Below are 24,989 nucleotides of genomic sequence, written 5' to 3' on the forward strand. Positions count from 1 at the left end.
GGGGAGGGCTAATTTCAGTGAATTAAAAAGGGAACTTGTCCAGGGGGATTGGAATCAAAAATTGGTGGGAAACAGTAATTGAACAATGGGAGGCCTTCAAGGAGGAGATGGTTCGGGTACAGAGTAGACACATTCCCATGAGGGGGAAAGGAAGAGCATCTAAAGCTAGAGCTCCCTGGATGACTAAAGATAGAGATTAAAATGAAACAGAAAAAGGAGGCTTATGATAAATGTCAGGTTATTAATACAATAGAGAATCAGGCTGAATACAGTGAGTACAGAGGAGATCTAAAAAAGGGAATAAGAGGGGCAAAGAGAGAGTATGAGAATAATTAGCTGCTAACATAAAAGAGAATCCAAAAGTCTTTTATAAACATATAAATAGTAAAAGAGCAGACAAAGGAAGGATGGGGCTGATTAGGGACAAAAGAGGAGATCTTCTTGTGGAGGCAGAGGGAGTGGCTGAGGTACTAAATGAATACTTTGCATCGGTCTTCACTAGAGAAGAGGATGCTGCCATTGTACAGTAAAGGAGGAGGTAGTAGTGATAGAGGATAAAAATAGATAAAGAGGAGGAACTGAAAAGATTGACAGCACTCAAAGTAGAAAAGTCACCCGGTCCAGATGGGATGCATCCTCGGTTACTGAGGGAAGTAAGGGTGGAAATTGCGGAGGCTCTGGCCACAATCTTCCAATCCTCCTTAGATATGGGGATGGAGCCGGAGGACTGGAGGATTGCAAATGTTACACCCCTGTTCAAAAAAGGGGAGAGGGATAAACCCGGCAATTACAGGCCAGTCAGCCTAACGTCGGTGATGGGGAAACTTCGAGGGACAATAATCCGGGACAAAATTGTCACTTGGAAAAGTCTGGACTAATAAATGAAAATCAGCGTGGATTTGTTAAAGGAGAATAATGTTTGACTAATTTGATTGAGTTCTTTGATGAAGTAACAGAGAGGGTTGATGAGGGTAGTGCAGTTGATGTTGTGTATATGGACTTTCAAAAGGCATTTGATAAAGTGCCACATAATAGGCTTGTTAGCAAAATTAAAGCCCCTGGGATTAAAGGGACAGTGGCAGAGTGGATACAAAATTGGTGAAGGGAGAGAAAGCAGAGAGTAGTGGTGAACGGTTGTTTTTCAGACTGGAGGGATGTATACAGTGGTGTTCCCCAGGGGTCAGTATTAGGACCACTGTTCTTTTTGATATATATTAATGACCTGGACTTGAGTATACAGGGTGTAATTTCAAAGTTTGCAGATGACCCGAAACTCAGAAATGTAGTAAACAATGTAGAGGATAGTAACAGACTTCAGGAGGACAGAGACAGACTGGTGAAATGGACAGACAACGTGGCAGATTAAATTTAATGCAGAGAAGGGTGAAGTGATGCATTTTGGTAGGAAGAATGAGGAGAAGCAGGACCGGGACCAATGTCCTCGCGGGGGTGTTTGCTAGTGCTGTTGGGGAAGGTTTAAACTAGAGTGGCAGGGGGATGGGAACCTGAGCGGGGAGTCAGAAGGGAATAAAGTTGAGGGCAGCACCCAGGGGAAATCTACAATACAAATAGTACAAACAGTTGTTCAAGAACAAGTGAAAGGGAAAAGCGTAGAGCAGCGGAAAGAAAGTGTACTTTAGGTACTTTAGGCACGACAGATAAAATGAAAACTAGAAGGCGTAAGGCGATTAACCCAGCATCAAAGCTGTGGCAGGGGGTTGGGAACCTGAGCAGGGAGACAGAGGAAAGCGTATCAGGAAGGGACAGAAGGTATGGAGTAAAAGGTAAAGTGTTAAAAAAGGAAAAAGCAGGAACTAAGTGTCACAAAACATATTTGAAAGTTCTTTATCTGAATGCACGTAGCATTCGTAACAAAATGGACGAGTTAACGGCACAAATAACGACGTATGGGTATGATCTTGTGGCCATTACAGAAACATGGCTGCAGGGTGACAACGACTGGGAATTAAATATGCCAGGGTATTTAACAATCAGGAAGGACAGGCAGGAAGGAAGGGGAGGTGGGGTGGCTATGTTAATAAGGGAAGGAATCACTGTAATACAGAGAAATGATATTGGGACAAAGGATCAGGATAATGAAACAGTTTGGGTAGAGATAAGGAATAATAAGGGGAAAAAAACACTCGTGGGCGTAGTATATAGGCCTCCTAATAGTTGCAACTCTGCTGGAAGAAGTATTAATCAGGAAATAGTCGGGGCATGTAATAAGGGAACAGCTATAATTATGGGGGATTTTAACTATCATATTAACTGGACAAATCAAATTGGGCAGGGCAGCCTTGAGGAAGAGTTTATTGAGTGTATTAGGGATGGATTTCTTGAGCAGTATGTAACTGATCCTACAAGGGGGCAAGCAACCTTGGACCTGGTCCTGTGTAATGAGCCAGGATTAATTAATAATGTCCTAGTTAAGGATCCCCTTGGAATGAGTGACCATAACATGGTTACATTCCATATCCAATTAGAGGGTGAGAAGGTTGGTTCTCAAACAAGCGTACTGAGCTTGAATAAAGGAGACTATGATGGTATGAGAGCAGAATTGATTAAAGTGGACTGGGAAAATAGATTAAAGGGTAAGACGGTACATGAGCAGTGGTGTTCATTTAGGGAGTTATTTTACAACTTTCAAAAAATATATATTCCACTGAGGAAAAAAGGGTGTAAAAGAAATGACAGCCATCCGTGGCTAAGTAAAGAAATTAAGGATAGTATCCGACTAAAAACAAGGACATATAAGGTAGCCAAACTTAGTGGGAGGATAGAAGATTGGGAATTCTTCAAAAGACAGCAAAAAGTAACGAAAGGATTGATTAAGAAAGGGAAGATAGATTATGAAAATAAATTAGCAAAAAATATAAAAAGATAGCAAGAGTTTCTATAGTTATATAAAAAGAAAAAGGGTGGCTAAGGCAAACGTAGGTCCCTTAGAGGATGAGACCGGGAAATTAATGGTGGGAAACATGGAGATGGCAAAAATGCTGAACAAATATTTTGTTTCAGTCTTTACGGTAGAGGACACTAAGAATATCCCAACACTGGACAAACAGGGGACTCTCGGGGGGGGGGGAGGAGCTAAATACGATTAAAATCACTCAGGAATTGGTACTCAGTAAAATAATGGGACTCAAGGCGGATAAATCCCCTGGACCTGATGGCTTACATCCCAGGGTCTTGAGGGAAGTGGCAGTAGGGATTGTGGATGCTTTGGTAATAATTTTCCAAAATTCTCTGGACTCAGGAGAGGTCCCGGCAGATTGGAAAACTGCTAATGTAACACCCTTATTTAAAAAGGGTAGTAGGCAGAAGGCTGGAAATTATAGACCAGTTAGCTTAACATCTGTGGCAGGTAAAACTTTGGAGTCTATTATTAAGGAGACAGTAGCAGAACATTTGGATAAACATAATTTAATAGGACAAAGTCAGCATGGCTTTACAAAGGGGAAGTCATGTCTGACAAATGTGCTTGAGTTCTTTGAGGTAGATAAAGGGGAACCAGTGGACGTAGTGTATTTGGACTTCCAGAAGGCATTCGACAAGGTGCCACATAAAAGATTATTGCTCAAGATAAAGAATCACTGGATTGGGGGTAATATTCTGGCATGGGTGGAGGATTGGTTATCCAACAGGAAGCAGAGAGTTGGGATAAATGGTACATTCTCGGACTGGCAACCAGTAGCCAGTGGTGTTCCACAGGGGTCGGTGCTGGGTCCCCAACTCTTTACAATCTGTATTAACGATTTGGAGGAGGGGACCGAGTGTAACATATCAAAGTTTGCAGATGATACAAAGATGGGAGGGAAAGTAGAGAGTGAGGAGGACATAAAAAACCTACAAGGGGATATAGACAGGCTGGGTGAGTGGGCAGAGATTTGGCAGATGCAATACAATATTGGAAAATGTGAGGTTATGCACTATGGCAGGAAAAATCAGAGAGCAAGTTATTATCTTAATGGCGAGCAACTGGAAAGTACTGCAGTACAAAGAGATCTGGGGGTCCTAGTGCAAGAAGATCAAAAAGTTAGTTTGCAGGTGATCAAGAAGGCCAACAGAATGTTGGCTTTTATTGCTAGGGGGATAGAATATAAAAACAGGGAGGTATTGCTGCAGTTATATAAGGTATTGGTGAGACCGCACCTGGAATACTGCATACAGTTTTGGTGTCCATACTTAAGAAAAGACATACTTGCTCTCGAGGCAGTACAAAGAAGGTTCACTCGGTTAATCCCGGGGATGAGGGGGTGGACATATGAGGACTTCAGAAGAATGAGAGGCGATCTTATTGAAACATATAAGATTGTGAAGGGGCTTGATCGGGTGGATGCGGTAAGGATGTTCCCAAGGATGGGTGAAACTAGAACGAGGGGGCGTAATCTTAGAATAAGGGGCTGCTCTTTCAAAACTGAGATGAGGAGAAACTTCTTCACTCAGAGGGTAGTAGGTCTGAGGAATTTGCTGCCCCAGGAAGCTGTGGAAGCTACATCATTAAATAAATTTAAAACAGAAATAGACAGTTTCCTAGAAGTAAAGGGAATTAGGGGTTACGGGGAGCGGGCAGGAAATTGGACACGAATTTAGATTTGAGGTTAGGATCAGATCAGCCATGATCTTATTGAATGGCGGAGCAGGCTCGAGGGGCCGATTGGCCTACTCCTGCTCCTATTTCTTATGTTCTTATGTTCTTATATAAGCAATATAAATACATTTTAAAGGGGGTGCAGGAACAGAGAGACCTGGGGGTATATGTACACAAATCTTTGAAGGCGGCAGGACAAGTTGAGAAGGCTGTTATAAAAGCATATGGGATCCTGGGCTTTATTAATAGAGGCATAGAGTACAAAAGCAATGAAGTTATAGTAAACCTTTATAAAACACTGGTTAGACCCCAGCTGGAATATTGTGTTCAATTCTGGGCACCACACTTTAGGAAGGATGTCAAGGCCTTAGAGAGGGTGCTGAGGAGATTTACTCGAATGGTTCCAGGGATGAGGGACTTCAGTTATGTGGAGAGACTGGAGAAGCTGGGGTTGTTCTCCTTAGAGCAGAGAAGGCTAAGGGGGGATTTAATAGAGGTTTAAAATCATGAAGGGTTTTGACAGAGTAAATAAGGAGAAACTGTTCCCATTGGCAGAAGGGTCGGTAACCAGAGGACACAGATTTAAGGTGATCGGAAAAGAGCCAGAGACGACATGAGGAAACATTTTTTTTATGCAGCGAGTTGTGATGATCTGGAATGCGCTGCCTGAAAGGGCGGTGGAAGCAGATTCAATAATAACTTTCAAAAGGGGACTGGATAAATACCTGAAGTGGAAAAATTTGCAGGGCTATGGGGAAAGAGCTGGGGAGTAGGACTAAATCAATAGCTCTTTCAAAGAGCCAGCACAGGCACGATGGGCCGAACAGCCTCCTTCTGTGCTGTAACATACTATGATACATATAGACCAAACTGGTTAAGGATGACAAGTTTCCTTCCCTAAAAGGCCGTTAGTGAACCAGTTGGGTTTTTATGACAATCTGACAGCTCCATTGTCACTTTTACTGAGATCAGCTTCTTATTTGCAGATTTTTAAAACTGAATTCAAATTCTCAAGCTGCCCTGGTGGGACTTGAACTCTCATTATTAATCTAGGCTTCCGGATTATTAGTCCAGTGACAGAATCACTACACACCGTACCCCGACAGCAATTACTGATTGCCTGTCACAAGCTGTAATGTTTTCCTATACAATAAATGTTTAATGTCTCTCCTGGGTTCCCACAGCAACTCAAGAATTCAAAAAGACAATCGCAAAAAAAAAATAATAGAAGCTGTTGATGACAATGAGATGACCCAGTTGCATTCTGTGCCTCGAGTCATGTAACTGGACTTCCAACATCCATCGTTCATCCTGCCTTCTATTTCTTGGGTGCTCAGAATGGAGTCACTGGAGTGGAACAAAAATAAAGCTACTGTCCGGGTTATATGAGAAGCCAGAAATAAAAAAGGAAAATCGCAAATGCTGGAAACACACAACCAGTCAGTTGCTGAAAGAGAAAGACTGGTTGACATTTCGGGTAGAACCCTTCACCAGACCTGCTGTTGCTGAGGGAAGAGGCCTTTGATGGGACTGGCTGAAACTAACGTGGGGAGTGACAAATAGGTGAAAGTCAAAAGTACAGACACGCCAAGCACCATGGGATTAATAGAAGAAAGACTTGCATTTATATAGCGCCTTTCACAACCTCAGGACATCCCAAAGCACTTTACAGCCAGTGAAGTACTTTTGAAGTGTAGTCACTGTTGTAATGTAGGAAATGCAGCAGCCAATTCACACACAGCAAGATCCCACAAACAGCAATGAGATAATGACCAGATAATCTGTTTTTAGTGATGTTGGTTGAGAGATAAATATTGGCCAGGACACCGGGGAGAACTCCCCTGCTCTTCTTCAAATAGTGCCATTGGATCATTTACATCCACAATGAGAGGACAGACAGGGCCTCAGTTTAACGTCTCATCCGAAAGACGGTACCTCTGACAGTGCAGCACTCCCTCAGTACTGCACTGGGAGTGTCAGCCTGGACTTTGTGCTCAAGTTCACGACCTTCTGACTCAGAGGCGAGCTGGTACCCACTAAGCCGCAGCTGACACCTTAATAGCCTGTAAAAGATATTGTAAAATGCAGCAACGTAGTCAAGGCTGTAGGTCACGCGTTCAGCCTGAAGCCCTGCTCCTCTTACCTTTGCTGGGGCCCTTGGAAGGGGCTGTGATTTTTAGCGCCACTGTCTTGGGAGCTTGTACCTCAGGAGCGGTGGCAGGCTGTGCTTTGGAGGCTGGTGGAGGCTGGTCATAGATGAAGGAGCCAAAACCTCCAATGTTCACACCTAAAACCAAGAGGCAAGAACCAAGTTTGAAACAAGGATCACAGGAACCTCCAATCAGATCACTGACGCTGCTTTCTAATGTGTTGCTTTTCCCAAGAGGCTTAAAGGGTTAAATTATGAGGACAGGTTGCATAAACTTGGCTTGTATTCCCTTGAGTTTAAAAGATTGAGGGGAGATCAGATCGAGGTGTTTAAAATGTTAATTGGGTTCGATACTGTAGGCACACAGAAACTATTTCCTGTGGTGGGAGAGTCCAGAACAAGGGGACATAATCTTAAAATTAGAGCTCGGACATTCAGGGTGAATCTGGAAACACAAAGGGGAGTGGAAATCTGGAACTCTCTCCCCCAAAAAGGCTGTGGACGCTGGGGGTCAATTGGAGCTTTCAAGACTGAGATTGATAGATTTTTGTTGGGTGAGGGTATCGAGGGAGAGGGAGTAAAGGCGGGTAAATGGAATCAAGGTGCAGATCAGCCATGATCTGATTGAATAGTGGAGCAGGCTCGAGGGGCTGAACGGCCTCCTCCTGTTCCTATGTTCCACAGTCGCCCATATTTTCCACCCAAATTCAATGATTTCTGAGAGAAAGCCTTGCATTTATATAGCACCTTACTAGTCTCTCAGAAATCTGCAAAGCGCTTCACATACAATGAACTACATGTCGAAGTGCAGTGACTGTTGTTATGTAGGTAAACATGGCAGTCACTTTGCACACACTTCCCACAAACAAGAATGAGGTGATGACCAGATAATCTGTTTTTGGTAATATTGGTTGAGGGATAAATATTAGCCAGTAAACCGGGGAGAATTCTCTGGGGGTAATGTTGACGTCAATGGAAACTTGAGGCTGAATCAATATCGGCCAAATCAAAATTAACCCCACTGCTGCTCTTCAAATAGTGCTGTGGGATCTTTAATATCCACCTGAACCCCAGGAACAGGGAGATAGCTGGCCTCCGGGGTTCAGTTTCCCTTGCTGTTTACATTAAATCAGCTCATGACTGTGACATGATGTTATATAATATTGTTATATTATTTATTATATTAGGCTGGAACTTGCTCCGACCGGGGTGACAAGGCTGTCTGCACATCCTGTGGGCAAACACCACGATAATATTAACCTCGTGGTCTCCGACGTCCACTCGCTCCCTCTTGAATTTTTTTTTCAGTTCAGCGCTGTGAAATCAGCACAGGTTCATTCATATCGATAGAGACTGTGGGAATGGAAGCCCCACCCACAGAATCTGTCAGGAAGCCCCGCCCACAGAATCTGTCAGGAAGCCCCGCCCACAGAATCTGTCAGGAAGCCCCGCCCACAGAATCTGTCAGGAAGCCCCGCCCACAGAATCTGTCAGGAAGCCCCGCCCACAGAAATCATCCTTTCACTGTTAACTTCTGTATGTTAGTTTAAATAAAAAAATTATAAAAAGCCAAGCAAATTATTTAATTTAATGAAACTTACAGAAGAAGTAAAAAAAAATCAGTAAAATTTTTAATGATCAAAAAGTATTAAAATTAGGAGTAATTTGACATTCCACATTTTTAAAATGTAATTTTTCGTTGTCTCTGTGCGTTTAATAGTGTAGTGTAGAGCTGGTATTTCCCAGCGTACCGTTTGGTGGGGTAAGTATCTTTGTTCCAGTTGAGCAGGTGGGTCAGTTTACCAATGTTGAATGATTTTATTGATTGTAGTGTGACACGGCCCTTTCATTCAGACCTGGCAAACCACCGGAGAACCAATGGGAGCAAGTTCATGATTTCCGGGTTTTAGCGTGCATGTGTGCACTGATAAACCTGCTCCCGGTCTTCACCGGCGGAGAGAGGGGACATCATTGCAATACGACATCTGGAGGCAAGTAATTTCCGGGGCACTATGTTACGTTATGTGATGTCAAGAGAAGTAGGGATTGTTCGCCTTAGAGCAGAGAAGGTTAAAGGGAGATTTAATAGAGGTGCTCAAAATTATGAGGTTGGTAGGAGGGTTGGTAACGAGAGGACACAGATTTAAGGTAATTGGCAAAAGAACCAGAGGGAAATATTTTACACAGTGAGTTGTTATAATCTGGAATGCACTGCCTGAAAGGGTGGTGGAAGCAGATTCAATAGTAACTTTCAAAAGGGAATTGGATAAATACTTGAAAAGGAGAAATTTTCAGGGCTATGGGGAAAGAGCGGGGGAGTGGGACTAATTGGATAGCTCTTTCAAAGAGCCGGCACAGGCACGATGGGCCGAATGGCCTCCTCCTGCACTATCATTCTATGAGGAATTTTGTAAACCAGTAACCAGTTCAGCAACAGAGGATATTAACCACCCTGGACTCCAGCGAGTTGGTCAGCTGGGAACGATGGATAAACTTCTCACCTTTAGGTCCATATAAAGTGGCGTAGCAAGGCTTGTGGCAATATGGCTTCCCATCATGCTGCAGAACAGGGAGAGAGATATTTAGTGTCAAATAATTCAACAAGCATAAAATTTGTTCATATTGCAGCCCAGAACAAGAAAATATGCAAAGTAAGATAGTTGGTAAAAGACAAATTAAATATCTGTTGTGTAGATTCCAAAAGAGAGGGAATTCCAGGAATGATGTCTGTCAGCCTAATTGGCCAACACACTGAGACCTCTCGGTTATCTGCAGCATGCCTGACAGTAAATCAGACTCCCACCGAGTGGGAGTGGAGGGGAGAACGAGAAGCCGAAGGTGAGGATAGGGGAGAGAGGAGAGAAAGGGAGGGAGGAGGAGAAAGGGGGAGGGGAGAGAGGAGGAGAGAAAATAAGAGTGAGGAGAGGAGAGGAGAGAAGGAAAGAACGGAGATGAGAGAAGGGGGAGGGGTGGGGACATTGATTCTCTTTGCTTCATATTAAAAATACGCACTGTGACCGGGTGTGGGACCCATCTGGTCTCAGTCCTGGCCCTCGGGTAGTTGTCTTTTGTTTGCACTGTGACCTTTTGGTTTGTGTATGGGCCGAGATAGGGGACTGGACACTGATATCATTGCAAGGTCCACTTCAGGACAAACCCGCATGATCTGTGGGGTCTGGGAGCTGCGTCTGTCGCTCAGGGCACCAAGGATAGCGTAAACTGTCTATAAATCAGCTGGATTTTCCTGTTATTTTAGCGGAGAATTAACCCCTTTATGTTAAACAGCTCAACACTTCTAAATAGCCTCTTTAGTGACTAGTATCCCATGGTGTCATTTCAGACATAGAAGTTTCTGCAAATGGCTTAAAATAAAAAATTTCCCTTTGGTTGATTGGGGGTGGGTGGGTTCTCTTGGTCAGCGACAGTAAGGTCAGCAGAAACCCCTGGGGAATTGCACCCCAACCCCAACCCCCACCTGAACCTGCCCAAGCTATTTCCACACTCATTTCCTTGAGGATTCCAGAGCAATCCCACCTGATCCAGGGCCCCAGTAGGAACCGAACACTTTGGTTGTCTTTGTAATACACACAGGCCCAGTCGCCCCCTGCATATTTCACGCTCCAGAGAGTTTCACTCCATCTGAAATTTGTCTGCAATCAAGGCCGACTAAGAATTCGTAAAATGCGTCTCAAGTTTCTAGATACTTTCCTCTAAATCCCTTAAAAGGGACCATAGAATGATACAGCACAGAATGAGGCCATTCGGCCCAACATTCCTGTGCCGGCTCTTTGAAAGATCTATCCAATTAGTCCCACTCCCCTGCTCTGTCTCCACAGCCCTGCAAATTATTTCCCTTCAACCATGTATCCAATTCCCTTTTGAAAGTGATTATTGAACCTGCTTCCACCACCCTTTCAGACAGTACATTCCAGATCATCATAACTCACTGAGAAAAGAAAATTCTCCTTATTTCCCCCCTGGTCCTTTTACAAATTACCTTAAATCTGTGTCCTCTGGTTACTGACCCTCCTGCCACTGGAAACTGTTTCTCCTTATTTACTCAAAACCCTTCATGATTTTGAACACCTCTATCAAATCTCCCCTCAACCTTCTCTGCTCTAAGGAGAACAATCCCAGCTTCTCCAGTCTCTCCACATAACTGAAGTCCCTCATCCCTGGAATCATTCTAGTAAATCTTTTCTGCACCCTCTCTAAGGCCTTGACATCCTTCCTAAAGTGCGGTGCCCAGAATTAAACACAATACTCCAGCTGGGGTCGAACCAGTGTTTTATAAGGTTCATCATGACTTCTATGCTTTTGTACTCTGTGCCTCTATTCATAAAGCCCAGGATCCCGTATGCTTTTTTTTAAAATAACAGGATATAACAGACCCATGTGCTCCTTCATACACTGTAGTCTTGAAATGACGGTTGGTGAGATTAATGGTGAGTGACATTTCTTCATGTGCAATGTTATGGGAAACGTTAACCCACTTAAAATAAACAGAGTAAATGCCAGTGTTAAAACCATGGTCCAAGAACATCATGTGAATGGGTTAAGCTGTCACCCTCTAATGGTGCCCACAGTCATGTCTAGACTTACATACTTGTAAACAGCTCGAACACATTTATCAGGGACTCTATCGCTGTGTTAACCCTTCTAATATTTGTGTTCGAGTATATTTATTCTCATTAATCTCCCTGACATTCTCATTCCCGATAGCTGCCAAAACTATTCCTTTCGCCTATATATTTTGACCTTTTCCTTCAGACACTGGTCTTGCTCGTGGTTTTGAGCAGACCATTTTGTCCTTGTACAAGACCTTGGTCAGGCCTCTGTTAGAATACAGTGTCCAATTTTGGTCTCCTCTCATGGGGAGTGATATTGAGGCTTCGGAAAAGGTGCAGAGGAGGGCCACTGGAGTAATTCCCAGCTTAAAGCATCTTAATTATACAGACAGGTAAATATCCACTATGGTAGGAAGAACAGAAAAGCAGAATATTTTTTTAAAAGGTGAGAGACTAAGAAATGTTGGTGTTCAGGGGGATTTGCGTGTCCTTATACACGAAACACAGAGAAAGTTAACATGCAGGTACAACAAGCAATTAGGAAGGCAAATGATATGTTGGCCTTTATTGCAAGGGGGTAGGAGTATAAGAGTAAGGAAGTCTTGCTGCAATTATACATGATGTGGAGATGCCAGTGATGGACTGGGGTGGACAAACGTAAGGAATCTTACAACACCAGGTGAGTGACGAAGGAGGAAAGCTCCAAAAGCTTGTGATTTCAAATAAAGCTGTTGGACTATAACCTGGTGTTGCAATTATATAGGGCTCTGGTAAGACCACACCTGGAGTACTGTGTACAGTTTTGGTCTCCTTATCTAAGGAAGGATATACTTGCCTTTGAGGCGGTGCAATGAAGGTTCACTAGATTGATTCCTGGGATGAGAGGGTTGTCCTGTGAGGAGAGATTGAGTAGAATGGGCCAATACTCTCTGGAGTTTAGAAGAATGAGAGCTGATCTCATTGAAACATAAGATTCTGAGAGGGCTTGACAGGGTAGATGCTGAGAGGCTGTTTCCCCTGACTGGAGAGTCTAGAACTACGGGGCATAGTCTCAGGATAAGGGGTCGGCCATTTATGACTGAAATGAAGTAAAATTTCTTCACTCAGTGAATCTTTGGAATTCTCTATCCCAGAGGGCTGTAGATGCTGAGTCATTGAGTATATTCAAGGCTGAGATCGATAGATTTTTGGACACTAGGGGAATCAAGAGATATGGGAATTGGGCAGGAAAGTGGAGTTGAGGTTGAAGATCAGCCAGGATCTTGTTGAATGGCGGAGCAGGCTCGAGGGGACGTATGGCCTCCTCCTACTTCTTAGGTACTGCACTCGGAGTGTCGGCCTAGATTCTGTGCTCAAGTCTCTGGAGTGGGGATTGAACCCATGACCTTCTGAATCAGAGGTGAGAGTGATACCCACTAAGCCAAGGCTGACACCATAGTGACCAGCTTCCACGAGGCAGAGGTAAACAGGGTCGCTTTGGAGTTGGGAGGACTCCATGTGGACCCATATGGCAATGTTCGAACCAAGTCAAGCGTCTGGCAGACTCGGTGACCTGATGTCTGCACTGGGTAGATCTGCACTACTCCACATGGTAACTAGCCAGCCAGCCTGGCTCATTAAAAGGGACCTGGAGAGTTAGACCAGTCATTGGGGGATGGCTGGGAGTCTACCCACTCACCTCCAGACAACCCAACAGGTCAACTGCCTGACTATTCAAGAAAATAAAAAGGAATACTGAAAAGTGTGTGCAATTATTAAATTAACAAACACCAAGGATAAAGTAAGATGCAGGCTACAATATAAGCATGCTGGCAAAAACCACTGACTTGCCAACCTCAAACAACATTTGCATTTATATAGCACCTTTTATAATAGAACGTCCCCAGGTGCTACACAGAAGCGATTATCAACAAAATTTGACACCGAGCCACATAAGGAGATATTAGGAGATCAAAAGCTTGGTCAAAGAGGTAGGTTTTAAGGAGTGTCTTAAAGGAGGAGAGAGAGGTAGAGAGGCAGAGAGGTTTAGGGAGGGAATTCCAGGGCTTAGGGCCTCGCCAGCTGAAGGCATGGCCGCCAATGGTGGGGTGATTAAAATCAGGGATGCGCAAGAGGCCAGAATTGGAGGAGCGCAGAGATCTTGGAGGGATGTAGGGCTGGAGGAGGTTACAGAGATAGGGAGAGGGGAGGCCATGGAGGGATTTGAAAACAAGGGTGAGAATTTTAAAATTGAGATGTTGCCGGACTTGGTATGAGTTAGGATATGGGTAGCAGAGTTTTGGATAAGCTCAAGTTTATGGATGGCAGAAGATGGGAGGCCGGCCAGGAGAACATTGGAATGGTCAAGTCTGGAGGTATCAAAAGCATGGATAAGGGTTTCAGGAGCAGATGAGCTGAGGCAGGGGTGGAGACGGGCGATGTTACGGAGGTGGAAGCAGGCGGTCTTGGTGATGGAGCGGATATGTGGTCAGAAGCTCATCTCAGGGTCAATTAGGAGGCCGAGGATGCAAACAGTCTGGTTCAGCCTCAGACAGTGGCCAGGGAGAGGGAAGGAGTTGGTGGCTAGGGAATTAGGTTTGTGGCGGGGATCGAAGACAATGGCTTCAGTCTTCCCAATATTTAGTTGGAGGAAAATACTGGATGTCAGACAACCAGTGTGATAAATGAGACAGTGGAGGGGTTGAGGGAGGTGGTGGTGAGGTAGAGCTGGGTGTCGGCAGTGTACATGTGGAATCTGATGCTGTGTTTTTGGATGATGTCGCCGAGGGGCAGCATGTAGATGAGAAATAGGAGGGACCAAGGATAGATCCGGGGGGGACTCGAGGTAACGGTGCGGGAGTGGGAAGAGAAGCCATTGTAGGTGATTCTCTGACTACTGGATAGATAAGAATGGAACCAGGTGAGCGCAGTCCCACCCAGCTCGACAACGGAGGAGAGGCGTTGGAGGGGGATGGTGTGGTCAACAGTGTCAAAGGCTGCAGACAGATCGAGAAGGATGAGGAGGGATAGTTCACTATGGTCACAGTCACATAGGATGTCATTTGTGACTTTGATAAGGGCCGTTTCAGTACAGTGGCAGGGGTGGAAACCTGATTGGAGGGATTCAAACATGGAATTTGGGAAAGATGGGCACGGATTCAGGAGATGACAAAACGTTCAAAGACGTGGGAGAGGAAAGGGAGGTTGGAGATGGGGCGGTGGTTTGCAAGAATATGGGGGTCAAGGGTGGGTTTCTTTGAGTAGGGAGGTGACGGCAAATTTGAAGGGGAGGGGGACAATATCTGAGGAGAGGGAACCGTTAACAATATCAGCTAACACGGGGACCAGGAAGGGAAGTTGGGCGGTCAGCAGTTTGGTGAGAATAGGGTCGAAGGAGCAGGAGGTGGGTCTCATGGTCAAGATGAGCTCAGAGAGGGCTGGAGGGGAGACAGGAGAGAAACTAGAGAAAGATGGCAGAGACCTTTCAAGAAGAAGGCCCACCACCACCTTTTCAGGAGCAACTAGAGATGGGCAATAAAGGCCAGCCTTGCCAGTGACGTCCACATCCTGGGAATGAATTTTTAAAAAGCCTTTACATTGGTGCTGCAGTGATGAATCGATAGCCGAGCAAGACTCTCTAATACTGGACAGCCTATCAGCAAAATGGGCCTAACCCGCTAATTGATTTTAAAACCTCAGAATCCTAGATCTCATTATATTTTCGAATAGCAGAACAATGTTTTCCAAACAGTGAGATCGAATTAGCGATATGCAGAGCTTCAACATCTGTATCTAAGTGGTTAACATTTTGAGCCCCTTTCTATGCTGTTCAGATGCACTGGTCGGTTTAAGACATTGTGGATTAGCCCTGTCAGAAAAATTTCAAGTCAGGCCTTCAGAATGCCAAAACTAATATTACGGTGGGATTGGAAACACATGCCTTCCATTACTAAGTACCACAACAGCCCAGCAGTCAAGCAAGTTCTCTTCCTGATGTCCTGGGGATTTTACCCATTTATCATTGGCACAGTGAGAGACCCGTGTAACATGATAAGGAAGGAGCAGCGAGCAGACTGGTGAACCACTCCAAAACCCTATTGAGGAAAAAAAAACTTGACAGCACTCAATACAGTCAATCATCTTGATTCATAGTGATGAGTGGACCACCTAGCCCGAACTCCTATATAAACACCAGAGCCTTCTGACCTTCTGGGAAGACTAATAGCTCATTTGTGCTGACGTCCAGTGCTCCAGTTCAGGCTGTGTTGGGCCTTGCTTGCTGGGTCTTTGGGGGGAGCTGGCCTGCATAATGTTCGAGGCAATGAACAGAAACCCCAGCAGATTCTACTGCCGCTCTTCCATCTGTACTAACACCAATTTCCTCGTGTCTGCCGATTCCCCCCTTCTATCCATCGGTCGTCCAACTCCCTCCAATTCAGAACAAGAACCTGCATTCCTCATGTAGAAAGCAGCGTTTCAGAGGGGAGAGACCAAGCAGGAGGGAGAAGGGAGGAGGCAAAGAACTGGGGAGAAAGGTTTTAAGGAGGCTTCTGAAAGGAGCAACTGGCTTACTAATACTTGATTGGCCTTATTGATGACACCTTCATAATTACATAGCATTTAGAGCACAGAAACAGGCCATTCGGCCCAACTGGTCTGTGCCTTCTCCTGCCCCTCTTCATCTCACCCTATCAGCATATCATATTCCTTTCTCCCTCATGTACGTATCTAGTTTCCCCTTAAATGCATCTATGCTATTCACCTCAACCTTGTGGTAGTGAGTTCCATATTCTAACCTCTCTCTGCGTAAAGAAGTTTCTCCTGAATTCCCTATTGGATTTATTAGTGACTATCTTATATTTATGGCTCCTAGTTCTGGTCTCCCCCCGCAGGTGGAAACATCTTCTCTACGTCTACCCTATTGAACCCCTTCATGATTTTAAAGACCTCCATCCAGGACAAAACAGCCCGTTTGATTGGCACCCCATCCACCGCCCTGAACATTCACTCCCTTCACCACCGGCGCACTGTGGCTGCAGTGTGTACCATCCACAAGGTGCAATGCAGCAACTCGCCAAGGCTTCTTTGACAGCACCTCCCAAACCCGCGACCTCTACCACCTAGAAGGAAAAGGGCAGCAGGCGCATGGGAACAACACCACCTGCACGTTCCCCTCTAAGTCACACACCATCCCGACTTGGAAATATATCGCCGTTCCTTCATCGTCGCTGGGTCAAAATCCTGGAACTCCCTTCCTAACAGCACTGTGGGAGAACCTTCACCACACGGACTGCAGCGGTTCAAGAAGGCGGCTCACCACCACCTTCTCAAGGGCAATTAGGGATGGGCAATAAATGCTGGCCTCGCCAGCGACACCCACATCCCATGATCGAACTAAAAAACAGTTCATCTCTCAGCCTTTTGTTTTCCAGAGAAAAGAGTCCCAGCCTGTTTAGTCTTTCCTAATATTTGTATAATGACCACTCACAATGATTAGTCAATAATCATGTCCAAATCACCTTTATTAATGGACATCTATCAATTGTGTCTACATTTAATAGTTCTTGTCTCTCAACATGACCTTACATCTCTCACATTAAGTTCTCTCTCCCAAGGACTGAGCTCATTGACTTAATGTCTTCAGATCCCTTTGACCAGATTAATTGGTCCCATAGCTTGGTATCATCAGTAATACTTTAGAATTTCACCAGAAGCACTTTGTTGGATATTATTTATTATGGAAGGGGAAGTGTGTGATTGGGTGGAGGCTCAGTGAAAACAAATTTCCCAGAGGACGCCTTCAACAGGTGTGAGGCCCCTAATTAGCACAGACGAGGGACCCAACGTCTCTTTTAGGTGGCCGTCCGAAAAATGGGTCTGATGAATTTTGCAGTGGCCCGAACGCACGGACAGATTGTGCGCAGGCCGACCCACTGATAAATTTAATGAAAATGCATACAAACTTCTACTCCCACAACCCACGGTTACAAGTCCAATACCATACTCTGTATTTACAGGGGGCACGCTGTGAGAACATCAAGGTCATGGCCTATCAACCAACAAGTGCAGGTCAAATCAAAACTGTTTCATTGCAAGGTAAGAGCTGATGAAAAATAACAGCAGAAAGCAGGAGTTTTCTCTTGTTTCACTGAACATTTAAAACTTTTAAAGGATAATTTTAAGAATAAACTATTAAGGTGATTGGCAAAAGAAGCAGAAGGGAAATGAGGAGAATGATTTTATGCAGCGAGTTGTCTGGAATGCACTGCCTGAAAGAACGGTGGAAGCAGATTCAATGGTAACTTTTAAAAATTAATTGGATAAATACTTGAAGGAGAAAATTTGCAGGGCTCTGGGGAAAGAGCAGGGGAGTGGGAGTAATTGGATAGTTCTTTCAAAGAGCCGGCACAGGCACGATGGGCTGAATGGTCGTCTATGCTGTATGATTCTATGATAGTTGTTATATGTTTATAACTCTAAGCTGGCATCAGTCCATCATCACAGTGCTAGCTGCAAGAGTTTTGCAGTTTGGATCAAGGTACACAATGGCATCCATGTTCCGACTCCCACTTACAGCCCCAAAACCAGCTCCCTTATCTTCAAGCCAGAATTCTACACCCGCATTTTAATAGCTCTGTGATTCTGCCACAGGGTTAAGTGAAACCGGTTTTAGCAAGGAACCAGCAGGCTCCAAACTACAGATACGCCAAATACCAAAGCGTCTCATGACCTGACTGGGTCAGGTGTCAGTTCATTCGGAGTAATGAATGAGACATAATAAAGCCTTTTCCAGTTTGCTTTGTTGGGCTGGCGTCATTCAGTTTGGCAGTTTGTAAGCAAACAAGTTGGAATTATTTTAGAAGAAAATATGCTCTGTTCTTTTCACGCAGAATGTGAGAGGTTGCAGGTGCAATGCAGGCTCACTGCAAACATCTGGTACAATTCGCATACATCTGGTGCAGTTCAGACCTCTGTGTGTTGTATGGTTCACAGCCCAGTCTGAGGTACAAAAAGGGCCCAAGAGATAAGCAGAACCACAAGATGTTAAGCGGGATGGTAAAACATCCCCCACTTATCGAGACAGTCAAGGCCAGTTAGAGAGGAAGGCAGAATTATAAAAGATAAAAGTGGCAAGGAAGTGGAAAAAGATAAGATGAGATGAGTATTTGCTTGAAGGATCATGGTAACATGAATATACTACCCAATTAGTGGAGTACGCACATCATCTATAAAGGATGTAAAAGATCGCACAGAACTGTTGGAAGAAGAGCAGGGGAGTTCTCCCCGGAGTCCTGGCCAATATTTATCCCTCAACCAACATCACTAAAACAGATTATCTGGTCATTTATCTCATTGCTGTTGTGGGATCTTGCTGTGTACATATTGGTTGCTGCGTTTCCCACATTACAACAATGACTACACTTCAAACTGTACTTCATTGGCCGTAAAGCGCTTTGGGACATCCTGACGAAAGGCGCTATAGAAATGCAAGTTCATTCGTTCTTTTCTTTCTTGAAACCTGGGAAACTGAGCCCTTTTTATGCAGCCCTTTCTTACTTGTGGTTTATCCTGTTTGAATTGAGCCCGTAGGTTGGGGAAAGGTGGTTGTTTGTAGTTAAACTCGTAGTCAGATCTGTTAATTTCATCAACCTGAGATGGGCACAATTCAATGGGAATATAGATTGAAGCTAAATGGCGTACGTGCACATCATGGCCCATGAAGACAAAGATTGGACACCCCGATAGAATGATAGAAATTTATGGCACAGAAGGAGGCCGTTCGGCCCATCGTGTCTGAGCCGGCCGAAAAAGAGCTATCCAGTCCAATCCCACTTTCCAGCACTTGGTCCGTAGCCCTGTAGGTTACGGCACTTCAAGTGCACATCCAGGTACTTTTTAAATGAGTTGGGGGTTTCTGCCTCTCCCACCCTCTCAGGCAGTGAGTTCCAGACCCCCACCACCCTCAGCTAAAAAATTTCTCCTCAGCTCCTCTCTAATCCTTCTACCAATTACTTTAAAATCTATGCCCCCCGGTCACTGACCCCTCTGCTAAGGGAAATAGGTCCTTCCTATCCACTCTATTTAGGCCCCTCATAATTTTATACACCTCAATCAAATCACCCCTCAGCCTCCTCTGTTCCGAGGAAAACAACCCCAGCCTATCCAATCTGTCATCATAGCGAAAATTCTCCAGTTGTGGCAACATCCTCGTAAATCTCCTCTGCACCCTCTCTAGTGCAATCACATCCTTCCTGTAGTGTGGTGACCAGAACTGTACACAGTACTCAAGCTGTGGCCTAACCAGTGATTTATACAGTTCTAGCATAACATCCCTGCTCTTATATTCTACGTCTCAGCTAATAAAGGAAAGTATCCCGAATGCCTTCTTAACCACCTTATCTACCTGTCCTGCTACCTTCAGGGATCTGTGGACATGCACTCCAAGGTCCCTCACTTCCTCTACACCTCTCAGTATCCTCCCATTTATTGTGTATTCCCTTGCCTTGTTTGCCCTCCCCAAATGCATTACCTCACACTTCTCTGGATTGAACTCCATTTGCCACTTTTCTGCCCACCTGCCCAGTCCATTGTTATCTTCCTGCAGTCTACAGCTTTCCTCCTCACTATCAACCACATGGTCAATTTTTGTATCATCTGCAAACTTCTTAATCATGCCCCCTACATTTAAGTCTAAATCATTTAATATATATCATAGAAAGCAAGGGACCTGGTACTGAGCCCTGTGGGACCCCACTGGAAACAGCCTTCCAGTCTCAAACACCCACTGACCATTACCCTTTGCTTCCTGCCACTGAGCCAATTTTGGATCCAATTTGCCACTTTCCCTTGTATCCCATGGGCTTTTACTTTCCTGACCAGTCTGTTGTGTGGGATCGCATCAAAATCCTTGCTAAAATCCATGTAGACTACATCAAACGCACAACCCTCATCGACCCCCCCTTGTTACCTGCTCAAAAAATTCAGTCAAGTTAGTCAGACACGACCTCCCCTTAACAAATCTGTGCTCACTGTCCTTGATCAGTCCGTGCCTTTCTAAGTGACAGTTTATCCTGTCCCTCAGAATTTTTCCAATAATTTGCCCACCACCGAGGTTAGACTGACTGGCCTGTAATTACTCGGTCGATCCCTTTCTCCCTTTTTAAACAATGGTACAATGTTAGCAGTCCTCCAATCCTCCGGCACCCGCACCTGCAGCAAGAGAGGATTGGAAAATGATGGTCAGAGCCTCCGCTATTTCCTCCCTGGCTTCACTTAACAGCCTGGGATACATTTCATCCGGGCCTGGTGATTTATCCACTTTCATAGATGCTAATCCCCTTAACACTTCCTCTCTCACTATGTTTATCCCATCCAATATTTCACACTCCTCCTCCTTAACTTCAATCCCTGCATCATCCCTCTCCTTTATGAAGACAGATGCAAAGTATTCATTAAGAACCATACCCACATCTTCTGCCTCCACACATAGTTTACCTTTTTGGTCTCTAATAGGCCCTACTCTTTCCTTAGTTATCCTCTTGCTCTTAATGTATTTGTAAAACATCTTTGGGTTTTCTTTGATTTTACCTGCTAGTATTTTTTCATGCCCTCTCTTTGCTTTCCTAATTTCCTTTTTAATTTCACCCCTGCACTTTCTGCTGTATTGAGCTCTCGGTATCTGACGTAAGCTTCCCTTTTCTCCCTGTATGTTTCTTGACATCCAGGGGGCTCTAGATTTGGCAGTCCCACCCTTTTTCTTTGTGGGAACATGTTTACTGTGAACCCCTTGAATGTCTCCCACTGCCCTGACACTGATTTACCTTCAAGTAGCTGTTTCCAGTCCACTTTTGCTAAATCACTTCACAGCTTAGTAAAATTGGCCTTTCCCCAGTTGAGAAATTTAACTCCTGTCCTTTTCCATAACTGTGCTAAATGTAACTGAGTTATGATCACTACCACCAAAATGCTCTCCCACTGATACTCCTACCACCTGCCCAGTTGTCTCTCTGTGTGTGCGTGTGTGTGTTTTTTTTTCTGGTTTTCAAGTTTCGTTTTATTCCCCCACAACTCTGGCCCAGGAAAAAAAGATTACATAAAAATCTACTGCTTCTTGGGATGAAAATAAAACCAGAATGATTATCAGAAAGTTCTGGGTTGACTCAGCAAACTGCTAAGATACATAACCAAATCAACAGGAGTTCAGGCCTCAAAGGGTTAAGTTGAGGTTTGGTCAAAGTACATTCAGCCCTGGGTTCAATTCCACAAAACAAACACACTGGGAGAGGTAATAGAGGGATGGGCTTGGAGAGGGCAAACGTCAGCTCCTTAATTTACTGTGTGGATGTGTGTGTGCACGCCAACGTATAATTTGGTGGGGAGATGATGCCTTTCACCATAGGCCTTCTGCTAATCCGCAGCTCAGTCTGGGGATCCCAGTCGATCGGTACTGACCTCAGCGTGACTCCCTGCCGACAGGGTCTTGCTGCATCGCTCGCACTTCAGGCAGAATTTGTGCCAGTCCTTCCCCAGCGAAGATACTTTCTCAGCTGAAACAACAGAATAACCAGCCAGGTATTTATTGACTGAGAACAGGCACATCGGCAACACAAACAGCAGACTCACCTCTCCAAAGAGGCTCTATTAATTTCACACCTATAGGTCTTGAGCTCTAAAGCAAGAGGAGAGAAACTCATTGAAGTTTGAATGTTCTCCATGTTAACTCCTTAATCTGGCTCCACATCCTTTTTGATCTCTCTTTAAGCCCTCTCCTTGCTCCCAAAGGGGAGAAGATGGCAGAGACCCATCCCTAGACACCTGGCAAGGCTGTTGTCTAAAAAGGCTTGCATTTATACAGTGTCTTTCACATCCTCAGGACAACCCATCGTCCTTCACAGCCAATAAAGTACTTTTGAGGCATAGTCACTGTTGTAATGAAGGAAACGTGGCAGATAATCTGTTTCACTAATGTTATTTGAGGGATTAATATTGTCCAAGACACCGGGGAGGGGGAAATCCCCTGCTCTTCTTCGAATAGTGCCATGGGATCTTTTATGTCCACTCGAGAGGGCAGACAAAGCCTTGGTTTAACATCTCTTCCAAAAGTTGGCACCTCCGGCAGGGCAGCACTCCCTCAGTGAAGTACATACTGAGAGCTTCTACCTCATCTGGAAAGAGACCTTTCCACCCAGGTGTGAATCCAGTACTTGCAGTGACAAACAAAGACTTGCATTTATATAGCGCCTCTCACAACCTCATATCCCAAAGCACTTTACACTTCAAGAATACTTCATTATTACAGTGACTACAGCCAATGTAGGGAGTGCCAGCCTGGATTACGTGCTCAAGTCTCTGGAGTGGGACTTGATCTCATGACTTTCTAACTCAGGAGAGAGTCATAGAGTTATACAGCACGGATAGAGGCCCTTCGGCCCATCGTGTCCGCGCCGGCCATCAAGCCCTGTCTACTCTAATCCCATATTCCAGCATTTGGTCCGTAGCCTTGTATGCTATGGCATTTCAAGTGCTCATCCAAATGCTTCTTGAATGTTGTGAGGGTTCCTGCCTCCACAACCCTTTCAGGCAGTGAGTTCCAGACTCCAACCACCCTCTGGATGAAAAAGTTCTCTCAAATTCCCTCTAAACCTCCTGCCTTTTACCTTGAATCTATGTCCCCTTGTTATAGTACCCTCAACGAAGGGAAAAAGCTCCTTAGTATCCATCCTATCTGTGCCCCTCATAATTTTGTACACCTCAATCATGTCCCCCCTCAGCCTCCTCTGCTCCAAGGAAAACAAACCCAATCTTCCCAGTCTCTCTTCATAGCTGAAGCGCTCCAGCCCTGGTAACATCCTGGTGAATCTCCTCTGCACCCTCTCCAAAGCGATCACATCCTTCCTGTAGTGTGGCGACCAGAACTGCACACAGTACTCCAGCTGTGGCCTAACCAGTGTTTTATACAGCTCCATCATAACCTCCTTGCTCTTATATTCTATGCCTCGGCTAATAAAGGCAAGTATCCCATATGCCTTCTTTACCACCTTATCTACCTGTTCCGCCGCCTTCAGGGATCTGTGAACTTGCACACCAAGATCCCTCTGACCCTCTGTCTTGCCTAGGGTCCTCCCATTCATTGTGTATTCCCTTGCCTTGTTAGTCCCTCCAAAGTGCATCACCTCGCACTTTTCCGGGTTAAATTCCATTTGCCACTGTTCCGCCCATCTGACCAACCCATCTATATCGTCCTGCAGACTGAGGCTATCCTCCTCACTATTTACCACCCTACCAATCTTTGTATCATCAGCGAACTTACTGATCATACCTTTTACATTCATATCCAAGTCATTAATGTAGACCACAAACAGCAAGGGACCCAGCACCGATCCCTGTGGTACCCCACTGGCCACAGGCTTCCAGTCACAAAAACAACCTTCGACCATCACCCTCTGCCTTCTGCCACTAAGCCAGTTTCCATGGGCTCGTACCTTCTTGACCAGTCTCCTGTGGGGGACTTTATCGAAGGCCTTACTGAAATCCATGTATACCACATCCACTGCGTTACCCTCATCCACACGCCTAGTCACCCCCTCAAAAAATTCAATCAAATTAGTCAGACATGATCTTCCCTTGACAAAGCCATGTTGACTATCCCTGATTAATCCTTGCTTCTCCAAGTGGAGACTAATTTTGTCCTTCAGAATTTTTTCCAATAATTTTCCTACCACTGATGTTAGGCTCACTGGCCTGTAGTTCCCCGGTTTTTCCCTACTCCCCTTCTTGAATAATGGTACTACATTAGCGGTTCTCCAGTCCTCTGGCACATCCCCTGTGGCCAGAGAGGTTCTGAATATATGTGTTAGAGCCCCCGCAATCTCCTCCTTTGCCTCACACAGTAGCCTGGGATACATTTCGTCCGGGCCTGGGGATTTATCCATTTTTAGGCCTGCTAAAACCGCCAATACCTCCTCCCGCTCGATGTTAATATGTTCGAGTATATCACAGTCCCCCTGCCGTATTTCTATGTCTACATCGTCCTTCTCCATCGTGAAAACAGATGCAAAAAATTCATTTAGAACCCCTCCTACATCTGCCGGCTCCACACACAGATTGCCATTTTTGTCCCTAATGGGCCCTATTTTTTCCCTAGTCATCCTCTTACCCTTAATATACCTATAAAACATCTTAGGATTTTCCTTTATTTTGCTCGCCAGTGTTATTTCATGGCCCCTCCTTGATCTCCTAATTTCTTTTTTAAGTATCCCCCTGCACTTTTTGTACTCCTCTAGGGCTTCCTCCGTCTTTAGCCTTTTGTATCTGCCAAAAGCCCTCCTTTTTTTCCTAATCCATTCTCGTATATCCCCTGACATCCAAGGTTCCCTGGAGTTCTTGGAACCACCCTTGACCTTTGCGGGAACATGTTGCCATTGTATGGTCTCAATCTCCCTTCTGAAAGACTCCCATTGCTCCGATGCGGATTTTCCTACAAGCAGCTGATCCCAGTCCATTTTGGCCAGATCCTGCCCTATCCTATTAAAATCGGCCTTCCCCCAATTTAGAACCTTTATTTCCGGCCCCTCCCTGTCCTTTTCCATGACCACCTTAAATCTCACCGAATTGCTTTTTGATTTTTCTCTTCCTCTCCCCTCCCTATGAGGTAACCCAACTACCACCTTTAGAAAGTCAAAGCTTCCAGAATCACAGG

The 24,989-nt window shown here is 44.9% G+C and overlaps 1 protein-coding gene across 1 annotated transcript in view; it reads right to left on the bottom strand.

Annotated features, from left to right (window-relative positions):
- crip2 (cysteine-rich protein 2) overlaps positions 1 to 24,989 on the bottom strand; it is a 78,753-nt gene that overhangs the window by 29,984 nt on the left and 23,780 nt on the right. Inside the window, exons 2-4 of the mRNA XM_067991088.1 lie at positions 21,743 to 21,837; positions 9,245 to 9,302; positions 6,738 to 6,881 (exon numbers count right to left, since the gene is read on the bottom strand). Of these exons, the coding sequence (XP_067847189.1) occupies positions 6,738 to 6,881; positions 9,245 to 9,302; positions 21,743 to 21,837 (297 nt within the window). The remainder of the gene's footprint in view (positions 1 to 6,737; positions 6,882 to 9,244; positions 9,303 to 21,742; positions 21,838 to 24,989) is intronic.

The sequence above is a fragment of the Heptranchias perlo genome, chromosome 10, assembly GCF_035084215.1.
Source record: "Heptranchias perlo isolate sHepPer1 chromosome 10, sHepPer1.hap1, whole genome shotgun sequence".
In the NCBI taxonomy this organism is placed as follows: Eukaryota; Metazoa; Chordata; class Chondrichthyes; order Hexanchiformes; family Hexanchidae; genus Heptranchias; species Heptranchias perlo.